Raw genomic sequence first — 17,394 nt, 5'->3', positions numbered from 1 at the left:
ATTTTATACTAGTCATTTAGGCCATTACAATAACGGGCGCTAGGACAGTAGTGCATAAACATTAGTAGGAACAGTCTATATTAAATGGCAAGGGACTTTGACCTCATTCTTTTTGTTGGTCGTATTTTTCTTTCTTTCAGCCTTTCTTTTGTTGATGTTTACTTGCTGAGCTGACCGTTCTTCGTGGGCTGCCGCCGTGTATTGTGTGTCTTTAATTTTCTGTGACAGTAATACAGTCTTGTACGTCCGTAATATACCTTTAATTTTCTCTGGCGGTAATACAGGCGTGCGCGTCGGTAATATGCCTTTAATCTCCTCTGACAGTAATACTGGCTTGTATGTGGCTGTAATATGCGTCACTGTATTGTGTACCTTTAATTTCCTTTAATACTGGTTTGTATTTCCGTAAAACGCCTCTAACTTTCTCTGACAGTAATATCGCGCATTGCACCGTGCCCCGCGCATGCGCACTTCACCAGAAGACACACACACACGGACACTTGGACGCACAAAGGGATTTTATTAAAGAGGATAAATCAGGTAAATCTATCCTGGTGAAAGAATTTAATTTGTTTATAATTGAGTACTGGGGCTTAAGTGGATCAGTGTTGGGAAGATGTACTATATTGTTTGTAATATAAATTTTTTGATTAAAAAATACAGCAATAGCCTCACAAGTTTCACTGGAAGTATTTTTATTTTGGAGGCATTCCATTGAGTGACCTGGATTTAGCAGACAATCAATCGTAGAGAATAAGACACTGGGATTACTAGCATTGTTATTTATAATTCTAGAGAAATAACACCGCCTCTCAAGACGGACTAATTCACCTTCTGGATTTTCTATAATTTGCATCTGCTTTGTAACCTATATAGATACAATCCAATATATGAGTGTATATACAGTAAGTATATAACCTATACAAAGAAGTTATTAAGCAAGCTCTTTGACAGGGTGAAACTGGTAGGTAACCATCTAGATAACCAGATTGTGATTGTAATACTGTACTCTGATCTTCACCTTGTCAAATAAGCAAACCAGCCACTGTGGCGCAACGTCAAAGGCAACCTCAAGCGCTGATATCCAAAGTTCAAACCCAGTAAATGGATACAAAAGTATGTACACCTGATAAGCTCCAATAAGGACAAAACGCAAGTTGTGTACTCTTTGTATTTGGCAGATACTGTGTCAAATATTTATGAAGCTGATTCACACAACTGAGGGGATGTGGTGGATGTTAGCCACCTGGCCGACTAACCACAAGAGTTACCTGGTAGGTAACCACCTAAATAATAGTGATTGAGTTTCAGACCCAAGAATGTAAAATTTATATTTTTCTAATATGGTACTAATGAGTGTGCAGTATTGAGGAATGTAAATACCCACTACAGGTAAAATTCTGTTGCAACGAACTCACAGGGACCTAAAAAATATTTCGTTGTAACGAAAATTTTGTTGTAATGAGATTCTGTATTTGTTACTATAGTGCTTTCTTTAACTTGTATCCAGGCGTTTGCAATCATTTCAATAGCTTCTTTCGCATTAATTTTAATCTCCTCCTGCCTACAAGTTATGCTTATGAGAATTTTTCTCAGCATTTCCTTGCCATAATACACTTTCAGGGTGTGAATGATGCCCAAAACCAATGGCTGAAGCGCTGCCGTGCAATTGGGTGGGAGGGATTCAACGCGAACATTATCTAAATGTGGAAGCATGTTGTGGGCTGCACAGTTATCTATCAGGAGCCAAATCATTATTTCTTCATCATATCGTGAGGTTTCTGAACTCTTTTGAGACCCCCCACTCCCCACCCAACAGGAACGACACACTGAAGTGTGTCCTGAAGCGCGATTGCAGAGTCTGTGGAAGATTGTTTGTCCGTTGCTGGGGCAGGGCAATAGGAGGATCACAGCGTTGCAATGAAGCGCCACAGAAGCAAATCATAAAAGATCGAGGTCGCGCTATAAGTCCCTGTCTTGCACCCCAAAACACGAGGCTTAGTCTCAGTACTTTAGCAAAACCAGCTTTATTCAGCTTGAAACAGGAACAGCACAGTTATTTATTGTAGCGTGATCTGCCACTCTGCTATACACAGACACAGCAGTCAGGCAGAGTCGTGACCAGGTCAGTGATCAAGTAACCCTGTTACAATATCTGCATTTAGAATTTACGTGCTCCTAACCTTGCATCACCCCTCGAGATCTTTTCTGTTGTGAGCTGGGGGGCTGATCGCACCCGTACAGGTTAAAAAAAAAAAGACACTGAAAGACTACCTTCATATTGCTCCCTTGCTGCTGGGCTTACTTGCGGCTGATCTATTGCATGATCTGCGTGGTACTTCGCAGACTTAAAAGTCCAAAAGCACCCGTCAGTTGCTGATTGTTTGTTTGCCTTTCTCTCTCTGTCCTTCCCTGCTCCTGACGTGCACTCTTTTGAAGAGGAAGATATATTTGCATTCTTTTAATTGTGAGACGGATTTGTCATCACCATCTTGTCAAGGAGCACGTTTAAACTTTTGAAAAAGAGACATGTTTGTTTGCAGTGTTTGAATAAAGTTCCTGTCTCTACAATCTTCTGTGTTTCTGTGCAAATCTGTGACCCAAGCATGACACTGTTTACTTTGGCGGAGAGACGCAGCATATCTGCTATTGCCCTGTACAGACGCAGAGATCGCACTTCGGGACACTCTTCGGCTTGCTGTCCAGTTGGGGGAGGTCCCAAGAGAGTTTACAAACCTCATATTTTCTTGATCGAGTGCCGCATTAATAGGAATGTTTCTTGAACAAGGATCACTGAACCACATAAAAACGGCTTTTTCGACATTTTCAAATGCAGCCGTTCACATACGTTTGCAACCCGAGATTTTTCTACTTTTTGGCTCTGTCTTTCAAGAAAGTTGACAGCGTCGATAGCGAAATTCCGAATTCACTGGCAATGTCTTTTTCTTCTTGCCGCAATCGAGAGCTGCAAAAATTTAATGTTTTTTTTTTCTAATATGAACTGTTATCGTTTTTCGTGTCTGCCGTTTCTATAGGAGGGTGACAATGAGTTAAATTCCAATGGATGTTTTTCAAATGTTGACGAGCAATAAGCAAAAGGTATCACTGAAAACACAGGAAAGTTCAAAGAAAGGAAAAAAAAATTAGAATGTTTCTGTTTGGGGATCATTGTGCACAACTGAGCTGCGGCCACAGAACCAACTGCTCTGTGGATGATTCATTCAGGCATTTCAAGGTCTTTTCTGTACTTCGTTGTAATGAAAGTATCTACTGAATGTACTTTGTAGTAACGAGATTTCTGTAGACTCGTGTCATATGGGGAAGCTGTCGGGACCATAAAAATACTTCGTTGTAATAAAAATTTCGTTGTAAAGATATTCGTTGTAACGGAATTTTACCTGTAATTGAAATTATTTAGAGTTCTTGTTGGTATTGCTGGATGAAAAACATATGAATGTAATATGCTTATTTGTCATGAAGCCTGAAAACCATGAGGACTGATTTACTTAATTTATGGGCTTGGGCGGTCTCATAGCCTTGGGAACCCTGCAGATTTTTTTTTTTTTCCTGTTCTGCCTGGCCATTGGACCTTAATTTATTCTTTGTTAGTTAATATTGCCTAATTTTTTATATTTTTTTTTTCTTCATCTTGTAAAGCACTTTGAGGTACATCATTTGTATGAAAATATGCTATAGAAATAAATGTTGTTGTTGTTGTTGTAGTACATTTATCACTCGCATTAGTATGTTATTTTTGCTTTTAAGAGAAACTAATGTCCTTTGTTAATATGGAGTCATTTTCATGTAGGAAAAGCTAAAGAAGGGTGAACGATTATATTCTATGGACTCTGCTTAAATACATTCGTAAAACTGTCATTTTTCAGGAACACTTACTGTTTTGAATTAGATGAAAAACACCACACCTGTGTTGCAAATCTGTTGGAAAAAGTAGAAATTCTTTTCTTGCTACCAAAAGGATTTTCTACACTAAGGCACAAATTCTGCTGTGTCTTCAATTTGAACATCTTGAGTCTGGAGTGTCTGTATATTTCTGTCTGTTTTGTATGTAAACAAATGACTTTTTTTTCTTTTTGCTGCTTGGTTCTAAAACAAATCTGCACAACAGTACAAATGTTATGCGGGATTTCTATCTACTACACTAAGAGGAGCGCATATTTCCTTTTCTTGAACTATATTTTTGACAAATTGGAAGAAATATTTAATTTGAGCATCAGTTAAGCAATTTATTTAACATATGGTCCTTGTTAAATATTTATTAAAATGGAGACCTATTGATGTAGTAGTCCTACAGCACTGGATATTTAAAACCTCTGGAGTAGACAATCTCCTTTATTAAAAGCAAGTTATTTACTGAAATATATAGGTTTGGGCTTATTGTGGTCTTGCTCCACTCACAACTCCTTTTCTTGTGAAATGTTGCAATTGAATTTGTAGCATTTCAGCATCACCAGAAAATTCCATCCTTACAAAGTGAATGTGAAGTAATCATATCTCTAACTCCTTGTTTTTTCAATCTAGAACTTATTCACACTGCATTTTAAAGCCTATATCTTTAAATTTAAATTGCATGTGCTGTCATTCCAACAAGAAGTGTTCACTTAATAAAATAGTTTTATGAGAACCACATATTCAGCTCAAACTAGCTCTTTAATCTTTAGTGTTATTCTCCAAATTAAGTACCTTCTGCCTTTAAAGTGGATGAATTTCAGTGCTCCTAAATATTTTATACTTTTATTTTTCAGGACTACCCATGAGAAACAGGCCAAACTGAAGAACAAGACAGTGAGAACTGTCAATGTTCATCCTTCTAATCGTAATGTTTTTGTAATTGCAGGTCAAAGGTAAGCACACCGGATAGCTATCCTTGTTGACTAACTGCAAAAATCAAAATTTAAGGCAATAGCCTATTCTTGATCCTAGTGAGAACTGATTATATCAGTTTTAAAACTTGTATTAAATATTGTCAATAAGTTTGCATACTTAGTCCAGTATGTTTTTCTCACTAATTGCACATAAGACAAAAACACACAAGCAAATGTTTAAATCATTTGACTGCTGAATACAAGTTAACTCGTAGTAGGTGGGTCTATAAACATGCCACTTATTAGTTATTTCGTAGACCATCTTAGGGACTATAAAGCCAAATATGAGCATGTAAGTGTGGTCACACATGTAAACAGAGCAGAGAGGTCCTCTAAAATAACAATAAAAATCACTAGTGCATCACAGAACAGAATATTTCATGCATTATTATTATTATCATGCACAAACAATTTTCCGTTCCATGCACCAACTTTGGGGTAAATAGTTTTGTTTGTTTTTTTAGATTTATTCATTTTTTTAATACATTTTATTGTGGTTTATACTCCATAACAAATACATTTAATTAGTACAAGGGGGGAACCCAAACATTCTTGGTTTCAGTCAATCGCACAGGAGTGGGGTTATCAACTATGCCACAAGGTTTTGGACACCTACAGTCCTGTTTATTAGTCTGCCAAGTCATTAAGGGGAATGTTAATAAAGAGCTTTCCTGTAAACAGACTGTTAATCAACAGCCTTATGCAGAACTGTTGAAGCATCTGCAAAAAGCATTGGGGGAAGATGAGCCAGAAGCAGTGGTGCATGCAAACCTGCAATTTGTACCATGACTCCATATACAGTGTTGTCAAGAGTTTTTGATTCAAAATAATGTGTTTGCTGCTTCACACACATTTCCCTGTTTACACCCGAACTCTCTTCCTGGGGCTGGTTTTTTTTATTTTTTTTTCCCTCAAAATTAAAACTTGAGATTGAAGGGAAGATGATTTGCTACTGTATTAAGAATCCAGGAAAACAAATCTCTTTGAGGCTGTAGATATGGTAACAAAAGATGAGCATACGAAATGTTTTCAGGTATAGAAGTAGTACTGGGATAACTATATGGCATCTCAAGGAGCGTTTTTTGAAAGTGACTAAAAGAGAATTGTAAGTAAGTTGGTTAATAAAGTGTTTTTGGTTCCCCTTCATATGTTAAGATAACACCCTCATTTTTATATTGGCATCAGGAACACATTTATCAGCTTTAACAATAGCAGTCAACATGGTAAAAATGACATGGAAAGTAACAGTGGCCTGGAAAGAGGTTTATTATCTGCCAGATAATACAAACTGAAACCAGTTGGTGACATCATCACTATAGCTTTTTTGAAACTTTTATGTTTTGGCGTGATTTCCACCTAACTTTGCTAGTTCTTGAATTGGTTTCAGGAACCCTGGGGAGGAAAAGAGGCTTAATGGGAACACAACAGTATTTGTAAGGGAAAAATGCCTACTGTGTGAGTTTGTAAACTGCTTGAATCTGTGACCACCTGTTTAAGTCAACCTGACATAATTTGTACCAGCATATTTAAATTAGATATATAAATTAGATATGAGTTCAACTGGACCTTTAGATAATTTTAAGCCATAAGGGATGTTCTTGGAATATAGCATTTTTCTGTACTCTGGTGTAAATTTGAAATATATTTAAGTATATTATGTAAATTCATCTAACACACAAAGGAAACTATTCTGTTAGATACCTTCAGTCCGCATGTTGCACTAAACAAGCACATGGTGGCTCCACCAGTTAAGGGATGTCCATCTTGAATTTAAATTGCAACAATGACTTACAACTATTCTTGGAGTATTTTCTGTGATGGTTGAAACTTTTTCTACCTTCTTTCTGTTGCTGGCATTAAAGTTGGCTTTTGTGTCCAGGATTTTCCAAGTTTTATTTATTCTCTATGATATTCACTTTGTATTGTCCTCTCTCACTATTTCTTTGTTGGTTTGATGGAGTTCCTTATTTTTAATTTGGCTAAATAATGAAGAAACTGAACAACTTATTTATAAGTCAAGACATCATTACTATGAACACGGAGCGAAAGCTAATAAGCTTTTACCTCAACAAATTCACAAACAAGAAGTTCGCAATGCAATACTAGTAATCACCAACAGGAATGGAGAAGAAATCATTGACCATAAAAATATAATGCACGCATTTAGAGATTATTATAAATCCTTATATTCTACTGAGTTCAAAGAAGACAACACACAATCTAATGCATTTCTGGATACATTACAGACACCACAAATAGATGCTTTAAGTGCTGAGGAACTGGATAAACCTCTGACACTAACAGAATTACTAGATGCTATAAAGTCACTTCAAAGTGGGAAATCAGCAGGCCCTGATGGTTACCCCGTAGAATTTTATAAGAAATTCTCCACTCAGCTAGCTCCCCTCTTATTGGCAACATTTACAGAAGCTAGAGACAACCAAATACTACCTCAAACATTTTGTCAAGCATTAATCACCATCTTTCCTAAACAAAATAAGGACTTGTTACAATGTGCATCATACAGACCAATTTTACTCCTGAATAATGATGTTACTCTCAAAAATTCTAGCTAGAAGGATGGAGAAAGTGCTGCCCCCGGTAATATCACAGGATCAAACTGGATTTATTAAAAGCCGACACCTATCTTCCAATATCCGATGTTTGTTTAATGTTATATATTCACCAGCAAAATCAAACACCCCAGAGATATTACTATCATTAGACGCAGAAAAAGCATTTGATATGATTGAATGGAACTACCTTTTCACTGTATTGGAGAAATTTGGGTTTGGCCCAAATATTTGTGCATGGATCAAACTACTGTATACCAATCCAGAAGCTTCAGTCTGTATTAACAACATTTGTTCAGATTACTTTAAGCTAGAACGTGGTACCAGACAAGGATGTCCCTTGTCACCACTGCTGTTTGCAATCGCCATTGAACCACTGGCGGTTCACTGTCGAAATTCTTATCAGATAAAGGAGATTATCAGAGAAGGACTGGAACAGAAAATTTCTCTATATGCAGATGATATGGTTTTATATATATCAGACCCAGAAAACACTGTACCTGCAGTTTTAACAGCACTCACAGAATTTCAAAAGATATCTGGTCTTAGAATTAATCTGAATAAAAGTGTACTCTTTCCAGTGAATTCACAAGCATATAATATTAGATTGGACACCCTACCTTTTACCATAGCAGATCAGTTTAAATACCTAGGGGTAAATATCACAAGTAAACACAAAGCTCTTTATCAACAAAATTTTTCCATCTGTGTGGAAAAAATTAAGCAAGACTTGCATAGATGGTCAAGCCTTCATTTCACTCTAGCCGGAAGAATTAACATTAAGATGAATATCCTTCCTAAACTTCTTCTTTTATTTCAAAACATTCCAATATATATCAATAAATCGTTTTTTAAGCAATTAGATTCAACAATAACCTCATTCATTTGGAACTTGAAACACCCATGTATCCGAAGAGCCGACCCTACAGAGACCTCAGGCAGAAGGTGGCATGGCTTTACCTAATTTTCAGTTTTTTTACTGGGCAGCAAACATACAAGCCATAAAAACCTGGACACAAAAAAATGAGCATACACAGTCTTGGTTCGCAATAGAAGTAAAATCCTGTAGTACTTCTTTATACTCCCTGCTCTGCGCTCCAATAAATGCAAGTTATCGCAAATATACTAATAACCCAATTGTGCTTTACTCACTCAGAATATGGAACCAACTTAGAAAGCATTTTAAGATGGAAAATCTTTTATCCGTGGCACCTCTGCAAGAGAACCACCTCTTTCAACCCTCGCAAACATATCCAGTTTTTAATACCTGGAAAAGTTTTGGGATAAAAATGCTCCGAGATCTTTATATAGACAACATATTTGCATCTTTTGAACAATTACATTCCAAATTCAACCTCCCAGCTACAGATTTCTTTCACTATCTTCAAATTAGAAATTTTGTTAAACAGAAACTGCCCGATTTTCTTCACCTCGTACCCTCCACCATGCTGGAAAAAATACTGCTCAACTTTGAGGAATTAATCACTATTTCCGCATTATATAAAATCTTATTAGAGTCCCTACCTTTCAAAGACCCAAGAGGACATTGGGAAGAAGATCTCTTAATCAATATATCAGAAAAGGAGTGGAAGATAGCAAAGCAGAGAATTAACTCGAGCTCCATATGCGCAAAGCATAGAATTATTCAACTAAAATTATATATCAAGCTCATCTGTCTCGCTTAAAACTGTCCAAAATGTTTTCAGGGCAAGATCCAACCTGCGAACGCTGCAGCCAAGCTCCTGCCTCACTGGGTCACATGTTTTGGGCCTGCACCAAACTAACATCATTTTGGACCAAAATTTTTAAGTGCCTTTCAGACAGCCTTGGGGTCACAATCCCTCCTAACCCATTAACAGCTGTGTTCAGTGTTCTTCCAGATGGACTTGAAGTGGAGAAGGACAAGCAAACGGTGATTGCATTCACTACACTTTTGGCACGCAGACTTATTTTGTTAAATTGGAAGAATCCTAACTCTCCTCTGATAAGTCAGTGGGAAACCAATGTTTTATATTATTTGAAATTGGAAAAAATCAAATTCTCAGTTAGAGGATCTGTACAGAACTTTTTTAAAACCTGGCAGGATCTAATCAATATTATTTTAGAATAAGAGAAATAACTATTACCGCATTTAATTCCCTTCTCCATTTTTTATTTACCTATATATATTTCTTCCTTTCTTTTGTTTATTGTTACCTTGTTAAAAAGCCCAAAGCCAATTCTCCTTTGGCTAAGCTCTCCTTCTCATGGTGGGGTTTGATTCGTCTTCAATTTTTTTTGTTATAAATTGATCTATTTGTATGGAATGATTACAATAAAATTAATAAATAAAAAATAAAATAAATGAATGAATAAATAATGAAGTCTCCCAACTCCCAGTATGCCTGCATGTGTCTTCCACAGAAACATGTTTTTCATAAGGCAGCAGGTGAAGACCTAAGAGATTTCTATAGTGTTTTTTCAAGCAAAAGGTAGTATTGGTGTTTCTGCAGCTAATGTGTGTTTCAGAACATCACTTCTATTTGTGCTTTTCTTTCAACAGTGGGGCAGCTATTTATGATATTAGGTATCTGAAGGCACAAGGCAGTGATGATGTCTCTTCACTTGTGGGAAATAAGAATACCATCAGCTCGGCTTATTTTTCAGCACACAGTGGCAACAGAATTGTGACTACAAGTATGGATGACTTTGTGAGGTTAGTGACTCAGTGTTGGTTTTAAGGAATTTAATCTTTAACAGCTGTATACAGATTTTAATATTGCAGGATATTTCGAAAGACCATGAAGTGCAAGTTAAAGCAAAATGCAATTAAACATCTGTATAATGTAAGGAATTCACTCATAAGATCTGTCATTCCCTTCTTCATTAAACATCCAAAAAAGTCATATGTGCCTAATAAATGTAACATACAACGTTCCTTTTACTGTATTATTCATAATCTAAAAATTGTGAGGTGGGGGGAGAGTATTCTCCTTTACTTGTACCTAATATTAGTATTTTTGCAAAGGTGTTTGTGTTTTTTTTTTTTGTTTTTTTTTCCCCTCTCCCTTCCCTCCCCTACTCCACCTATATTATCTCTCTTTCTCTATGATGGTTGTTCAAAATGTTTCTGCACTTTTTTTTATTTGGAAACGGTGAATGTGGGAAGAGTAGTAATTGGTTGCGTCTGAGAGTGTCCTGTGACTAGTTCTGTTTGCCAAGATGGTTGCCCTTGCAGTTTAGTATAACAGTTGTCACCCTGTGGTGAAGATGGCTGTGAAACATATAAATTGTACCAAAGAGTAGCAGTGTTCTGTCATACGCTTTTTGTGAGTAGAAGGTGTGCCAGTAGCACAAATTTTATCTTTGCGTGTGTGTTCAGTATGGGGATAAAGTTCTCTCTTGTAGAGTTGTCTATGAGTGGATTGAAATATTCGAAAATGGTCATGCTAGTGTGACGGATGCAGAGGAATTAACAAAGAACCCTGATGTGAAAGCAGTGGTGCATCAGTGGCTACATGCTAAACCAAAAACATTTTTTGCTGATGGCATTATAAAATTGGTATGATGCTGGGAAAATTGCATCGTAAAGGAAGGTGACTATGTAGAAAAGTGATTTAATTTGTTTTTGAAATTCATGAGAGTTTTTAAAAAAAAAAAAAAAAAAGTGCTTTAACTTTTTAAGTGTGTGTGTGTGTGTGTATGTATGTATGTAGATTCCTATTACTGTATATATACGTATGTGTGTATGTATATGTGTATGTATATATGTGTGTGTATATATATATATATATATATATATATATATATATATATATATATATATAATATGTATGTGTGTGTGTATATATATATATACTAGCAAAATACCCGCGCTTCGCAGTGGAGAAGTAGTGTGTTAAAGAGGTTATGAAAAAAAAAGGAAACATTTTAAAAATAACGTAACATGATTGTCAATGTAATTGTGTTGTCATTGTTATGAGTGTTGCTGTGTTTTATATATATAAAATACACACACACACATATAAACATATATATACATATACATATACACATATATATACATATCTACATGTGAATTTCCCATCGGGATTAATAAAGTATCCTATCTATCTATCTATCTATCTATCTATCTATCTATCTATCTATCTATCTATCTATCTATCTATCTACATATATATATATATATATATATATATATATATATATATATATATATATATAATATATACACCTCCACATATCAACATATATATATACACATATATACACACACACACGCTTTATGGGTGATGATTGTTTTACTCTTTTTATCTTTATTTTATTTTATTGTAGAGTCAACTCCTATCTGCGCACAGCAGGGCAGCCGTGGGCGGATGCGTATGGTGTATTCACTCCATGTTATCTTGCATTGCGCTGTCAGTGGTATTTTGATAAAAGAATTTGAACAACATATAAGAAGCGTATAAATTATTAAACAGTAAAACATTAACATTTAAGAAGTAAAGTTACATTAAGTACTACTGCAGTGCCTTCGGGTATACCTCATTTTTTGTTTGCCCATTACATGCTTAAATGTATACATTTTTTGGTGCACCTACCCGAGAACACGCGACATATAACCGAGCGTGGGAGAAGCATGGATTTTAAACACGCGTCGAGTTCATCTGCTGGTCTCCCTCGTGGAATAACTGGTAATGTTTGACTAAAATCTACAGCGAGTAAAACGACATTACCTCCTTTTTTTTTTTTTTACGATCTCTGAGATCTTGCTTTTTTCGGTTCAAGGCTTCATAAGCTCTTTTATGTTGTATGGTGTATTTATCCCAAACCATCATCTTTGAATGTTGCAAGACTTTCGCCTTGTATGTAGATCGGGGTAATTACATTCATTGCATTCCTAGTCTGAATCACAATCTGATTGTATGGGTGGTTACCTGGCACTGTAGGGTTGCCACCCGTCCTTTAAAATACGGAATCGTGCCGCGTTTGAGAATGAAATTGCGCGTCCCGTTTTGAATCAATACTGGACGGGATTTATCCCGTATTTTTTTTATCATTTTTTTTTTAAAGCAGCGTCTCATGCAAATCATCCCACACGCATTTTATGAAGATGCCTCCTTTCCTACTTTTGATTGGGTAATACTTGATGTCATCGTTAGTTTGATTGGTGTTTTTAACTGTCCACTGAGGAGGGCGTGTCTTTTAAGTACAGTCTGCAAAGTGTTGGCACTGAGATGTGGCGTCAGCGCCATAGTTGAAGCCCCTAACGTTGCGGTGAGCAAGTCGGCTAACATCCGCCATGTGCCGTCTTTCAGTTGCGAGAAGCAGATCATAGAATGGTTGAAACTGTTGCCCCTAACGTTGCGCCACGGCGTGTGGTTCGTTTATACCTCGTGTCTTCTCATTAAACTTTTATCTTGCGAATATGTTATTGCAATCCGCAGCGGGAGCATTTCTATAAACTTAATTTAAACTTACGTTTTACACCGTGCTTTGTTTCCCTTATGAACATGCTTGTATGCTTAACTCGCTCCGTTCTCAATTGTTTAATTAATTTTTTGCTGTTCGCTGTTTGCGGCTGTTCCTCCATTTCCCCCTACTTCGTTCTTTTATCTCGCGAATATGTTATTGCAATCGTTAGCGGGAGTGTTTCAATAAACTGATTGAAAATAGTTTTGCATTTACCTTTTTAGTAAAAGGCGAGCTTTTAAGCCTGAGAAATCACCCCGTAAATGCACACGTTTCATTGGACATGTGTTAATATGTATGGTTACACAGTATTAAAAGACAGTGAACAACGTCAGTTACCTTTCTTCCCGCGTTTGATAAAAGGTGAGCTTTTAAGCCTGAGAAATCACCCCGTAAATGCACACGTTTAATTGCACATGTGTTAATATGTATGCTTACACAGTATTAAGACAGTCAAAAATTAACGTCATTTACCTTCGTTCCCGCGTGTGACTCGTGCTGTAAATGTCTTCCTTGTTTTTAGTTCACGTGATTACGTAGGAGGCGTGATGACGCGATACGTGACTCCGCCTCCTCCATTACAGTGTATGGACAAAAAATATGTTCCAGTTATGACCATTACGCTTTGAATTTCGAAATGAAACCTGCCTAACTTTTGTAAGTAAGCTGTAAGGAATGAGCCTGCCAAATTTCAGCCTTCCACCTACACGGGAAGTTGGAGAATTAGTGATGAGTGAGTCAGTCAGTCAGTGAGTGAGTGAGTGAGTGAGTGAGTCAGTGAGGGCTTTGCCTTTTATTAGTATAGATGTATATATATATATATATATATATATATATATATATATGTGTGTATCTATAATAATAAAAGGCAAAGCCCTCACTCACTGACTCACTCATCACTAATTCTCCAACTTCCCGTGTAGGTGGAAGGCTGAAATTTGGCAGGCTCATTCCTTACAGCTTACTTACAAAAGTTAGGCAGGTTTCATTTCGAAATTCAAAGCGTAATGGTCATAACTGGAACATATTTTTTGTCCATACACTGTAATGGAGGAGGCGGAGTCACGTATCGCGTCATCACGCCTCCTACGTAATCACGTGAACTAAAAACAAGGAAGACATTTACAGCACGAGTCACACGCGGGAACGAAGGTAAATGACGTTAATTTTTGACTGTCTTTTAATACTGTGTAAGCATATATATTAACACATGTGCAATTAAACGTGTGCATTTACGGGGTGATTTCTCAGGCTTAAAAGCTCACCTTTTATCAAACGCGGGAAGAAAGGTAACTGACGTTGTTCACTGTCTTTTAATACTGTGTAACCATACATATTAACACATGTCCAATGAAACGTGTGCATTTACGGGGTGATTTCTCAGGCTTAAAAGCTCGCCTTTTACTAAAAAGGTAAATGCAAAACTATTTTCAATCAGTTTATTGAAACGCTCCCGTTAACGATTGCAATAACATATTCGCGAGATAAAAGAACGAAGTAGGGGGAAATGGAGGAACAGCCGCAAACAGCGAACAGCAAAAAATTAATTAAACAATTGAGAACGGAGCGAGTTAAGCATACAAGCATGTTCATAAGGGAAACAAAGCACGGTGTAAAACGTAAGTTTAAATTAAGTTTATAGAAACGCTCCCGCTGCGGATTGCAATAACATATTCGCGAGATAAAAGTTTAATGAGAAGACACGAGGTATAAACGAACCACACGCCGTGGCGCAACGTTAGGGGCAACAGTTTCAACCATTCTATGATCTGCTTCTCGCAACTGAAAGACGGCACATGGCGGATGTTAGCCGACTTGCTCACCGCAACGTCAGGGGCTTCAACTATGGCGCTGACGCCACATCTCACTGCCAACACTTTGCAGACTGTACTTAAAAGACACGCCCTCCTCACTGGACAGTTAAAAACACCAATCAAACTAACGATGACATCAAGTATTACCCAATCAAAAGTAGGAAAGGAGGCATCTTCATAAAATGCGTGTGGGATGATTTGCATGAGACGCTGCTTTAAAAAAAAATGATAAAAAAAATACGGGATAAATCCCGTCCAGTATTGATTCAAAACGGGACGCGCAATTTCATTCTCAAACGCGGCACGATTCCGTATTTTAAAGGACGGGTGGCAACCCTACAGTGCCAGGTAACCACCCATACAATCAGATTGTGATTCAGACTAGGAATGCAATGAATGTAATTACCCCGATCTACATACAAGGCGAAAGTCTTGCAACATTCAAAGATGATGGTTTGGGATAAGTACACCATACAACATAAAAGAGCTTATGAAGCCTTGAACCGAAAAAAGCAAGATCTCAGAGATCGTAAAAAAAAAAATAGGAGGTAATGTCGTTTTACTCGCTGTAGATTTTAGTCAAACATTACCAGTTATTCCACGAGGGAGACCAGCAGATGAACTCAACGCGTGTTTAAAATCCATGCTTCTCCCACGCTCGGTTATATGTCGCGTGTTCTCGGGTAGGTGCACCAAAAAATGTATACATTTAAGCATGTAATGGGCAAACAAAAAATGAGGTATACCCGAAGGCACTGCAGTAGTACTTAATGTAACTTTACTTCTTAAATGTTAATGTTTTACTGTTTAATAATTTATACGCTTCTTATATGTTGTTCAAATTCTTTTATCAAAATACCACTGACAGCGCAATGCACGATAACATGGAGTGAATACACCATACGCATCCGCCCACGGCTGCCCTGCTGTGCGCAGATAGGAGTTGATTCTACAATAAAATAAAATAAACATAAAAAGAGTAAAACAATCATCACCCATAAAGCGTGTGTGTGTGTATATATGTGTATATATATATGTTGATATGTGGATGTGTATATGTATATATATATATATATATATATATATATATATATATGTAGATATGTATATATATGTGTATATGTATATATATGTTTATATGTGTGTGTCTGTATTTTATATATATAAAACACAGCAACACTCATAACAATGACAACACAATTACATTGACGATCATGTTACGTTATTTTTAAAATGTTTCCTTTTTTTTTTTCATAACCTCTTTAACACACTACTTCTCCGCTGCGAAGCGCGGGTATTTTGCTAGTGTATATATATATGTATGTATATATGTATGTATGTATATGTATATGTATATGTATGTATATGTGTATGTATGTATATATGTATGTATGTATATATGTATATGTGTATATATATATATATATATACAGTAATCCCTCCTCCATCGCGGGGGTTGCGTTTCAGAGCCACCCGCGAAATAAGAAAATCCGCGAAGTAGAAAACCATATGTTTATATGGTTATTTTTATATATTTTAAGCCCTTATAAACTCTCCCACACTATTATAAACATTTCATGCACAATTATACATCATAAACCCTTTGTATTCTCTTAGATATTAGGTAAGATTCGTTGAAATTATTATGTATGTAAACACAGTTTACATACAGTAAAACCTAAATATTATTTTAAAGATATCGAGCGTCTCCAATATCACATATGTTACAGCCATTACGACAGACAGGCCCAGCAATAAATACGTACAATGCAAGAAAAATTGTATACAGTAAAATGTGTGTACAGTGACACTAAACTATGTACATGTAATAAGTACTGTACGTAAATAATTAATTATGGTTACTCACCAACAATGACACGACGACTTGTTCGATAATGATGAGTTTAATTTTACTGCACAACAAAGGATAGTGTTACAGCTCTTCTAAAGGAGCCTTTTCAGGCGACTGTTTAGCACCGCTGTTGTTCTTCTTCCAGCACTCTTCAATCAAAATCCCTAAAACAGATTCCATCCAGACTACTGCCTTATCACGTCCACTTGCAACTCGTTTTGCGCCCTGGTTAAAGGACACTGCGGCCGTAGATCTTATATGCTTTTCCTCCTTTTTAAATAATAAGAATCGTGGACTCATTGATGCTGTAATGGTGTCCTGCAGCGGTGTAGCTGTTTCCTTCCTTCAACATATCCAAAACTTTTACCTTTTCTGCAATCATTTGCATCTTCTGTTGGCGCTTGGACACGGCTCCTGAAGCAGTAGCAGGGGCACGTTAATGCTGAATGAGTGAGATTAGACTTCCTGGTTAATGCAGCACTCCGTCGCTGAGCCAATCAGCAGCACACAGGAACTTAACTGCATGCTGTGATTGGGTAGCTTCTCGGCCATCCGCCAATAGCATCTCTTGTATGAAATCAACAGGGCAAACCAACTGAGGAAGCAAGTACCAGAAATAAAAAGACCCATTGTCCGCAGAAACCCGCAAAGCAGCGAGAAATCCGCGTTATATATTTAGATATGCATACATATAAAATCCGCGATAGAGTGAAGCCGCGAAAGACGAAGCGCGATATAGCGAGGGATTACTGTATGTATATATGTATATGTGTGTGTATATATGTATGTATGTATATGTGTGTGTGTATATATATATATAT

At 36.8% G+C, this 17,394-nt stretch overlaps 1 protein-coding gene across 2 annotated transcripts in view; it reads left to right on the top strand.

Moving 5' to 3' along the window:
• wdr76 (WD repeat domain 76) overlaps positions 1 to 17,394 on the top strand; it is a 41,859-nt gene that overhangs the window by 22,828 nt on the left and 1,637 nt on the right. For both annotated transcript variants that reach the window (XM_051920900.1, XM_028823360.2), the window contains exons 11-12: positions 4,764 to 4,862; positions 9,999 to 10,151. In XM_051920900.1, coding sequence (XP_051776860.1) covers positions 4,764 to 4,862; positions 9,999 to 10,151 — 252 coding nt within the window. The remainder of the gene's footprint in view (positions 1 to 4,763; positions 4,863 to 9,998; positions 10,152 to 17,394) is intronic.

Source organism: Erpetoichthys calabaricus, chromosome 17, assembly GCF_900747795.2.
Source record: "Erpetoichthys calabaricus chromosome 17, fErpCal1.3, whole genome shotgun sequence".
NCBI classification, from domain to species: Eukaryota; Metazoa; Chordata; class Cladistia; order Polypteriformes; family Polypteridae; genus Erpetoichthys; species Erpetoichthys calabaricus.
This window is presented reverse-complemented; position numbering and strand designations above follow the sequence as displayed.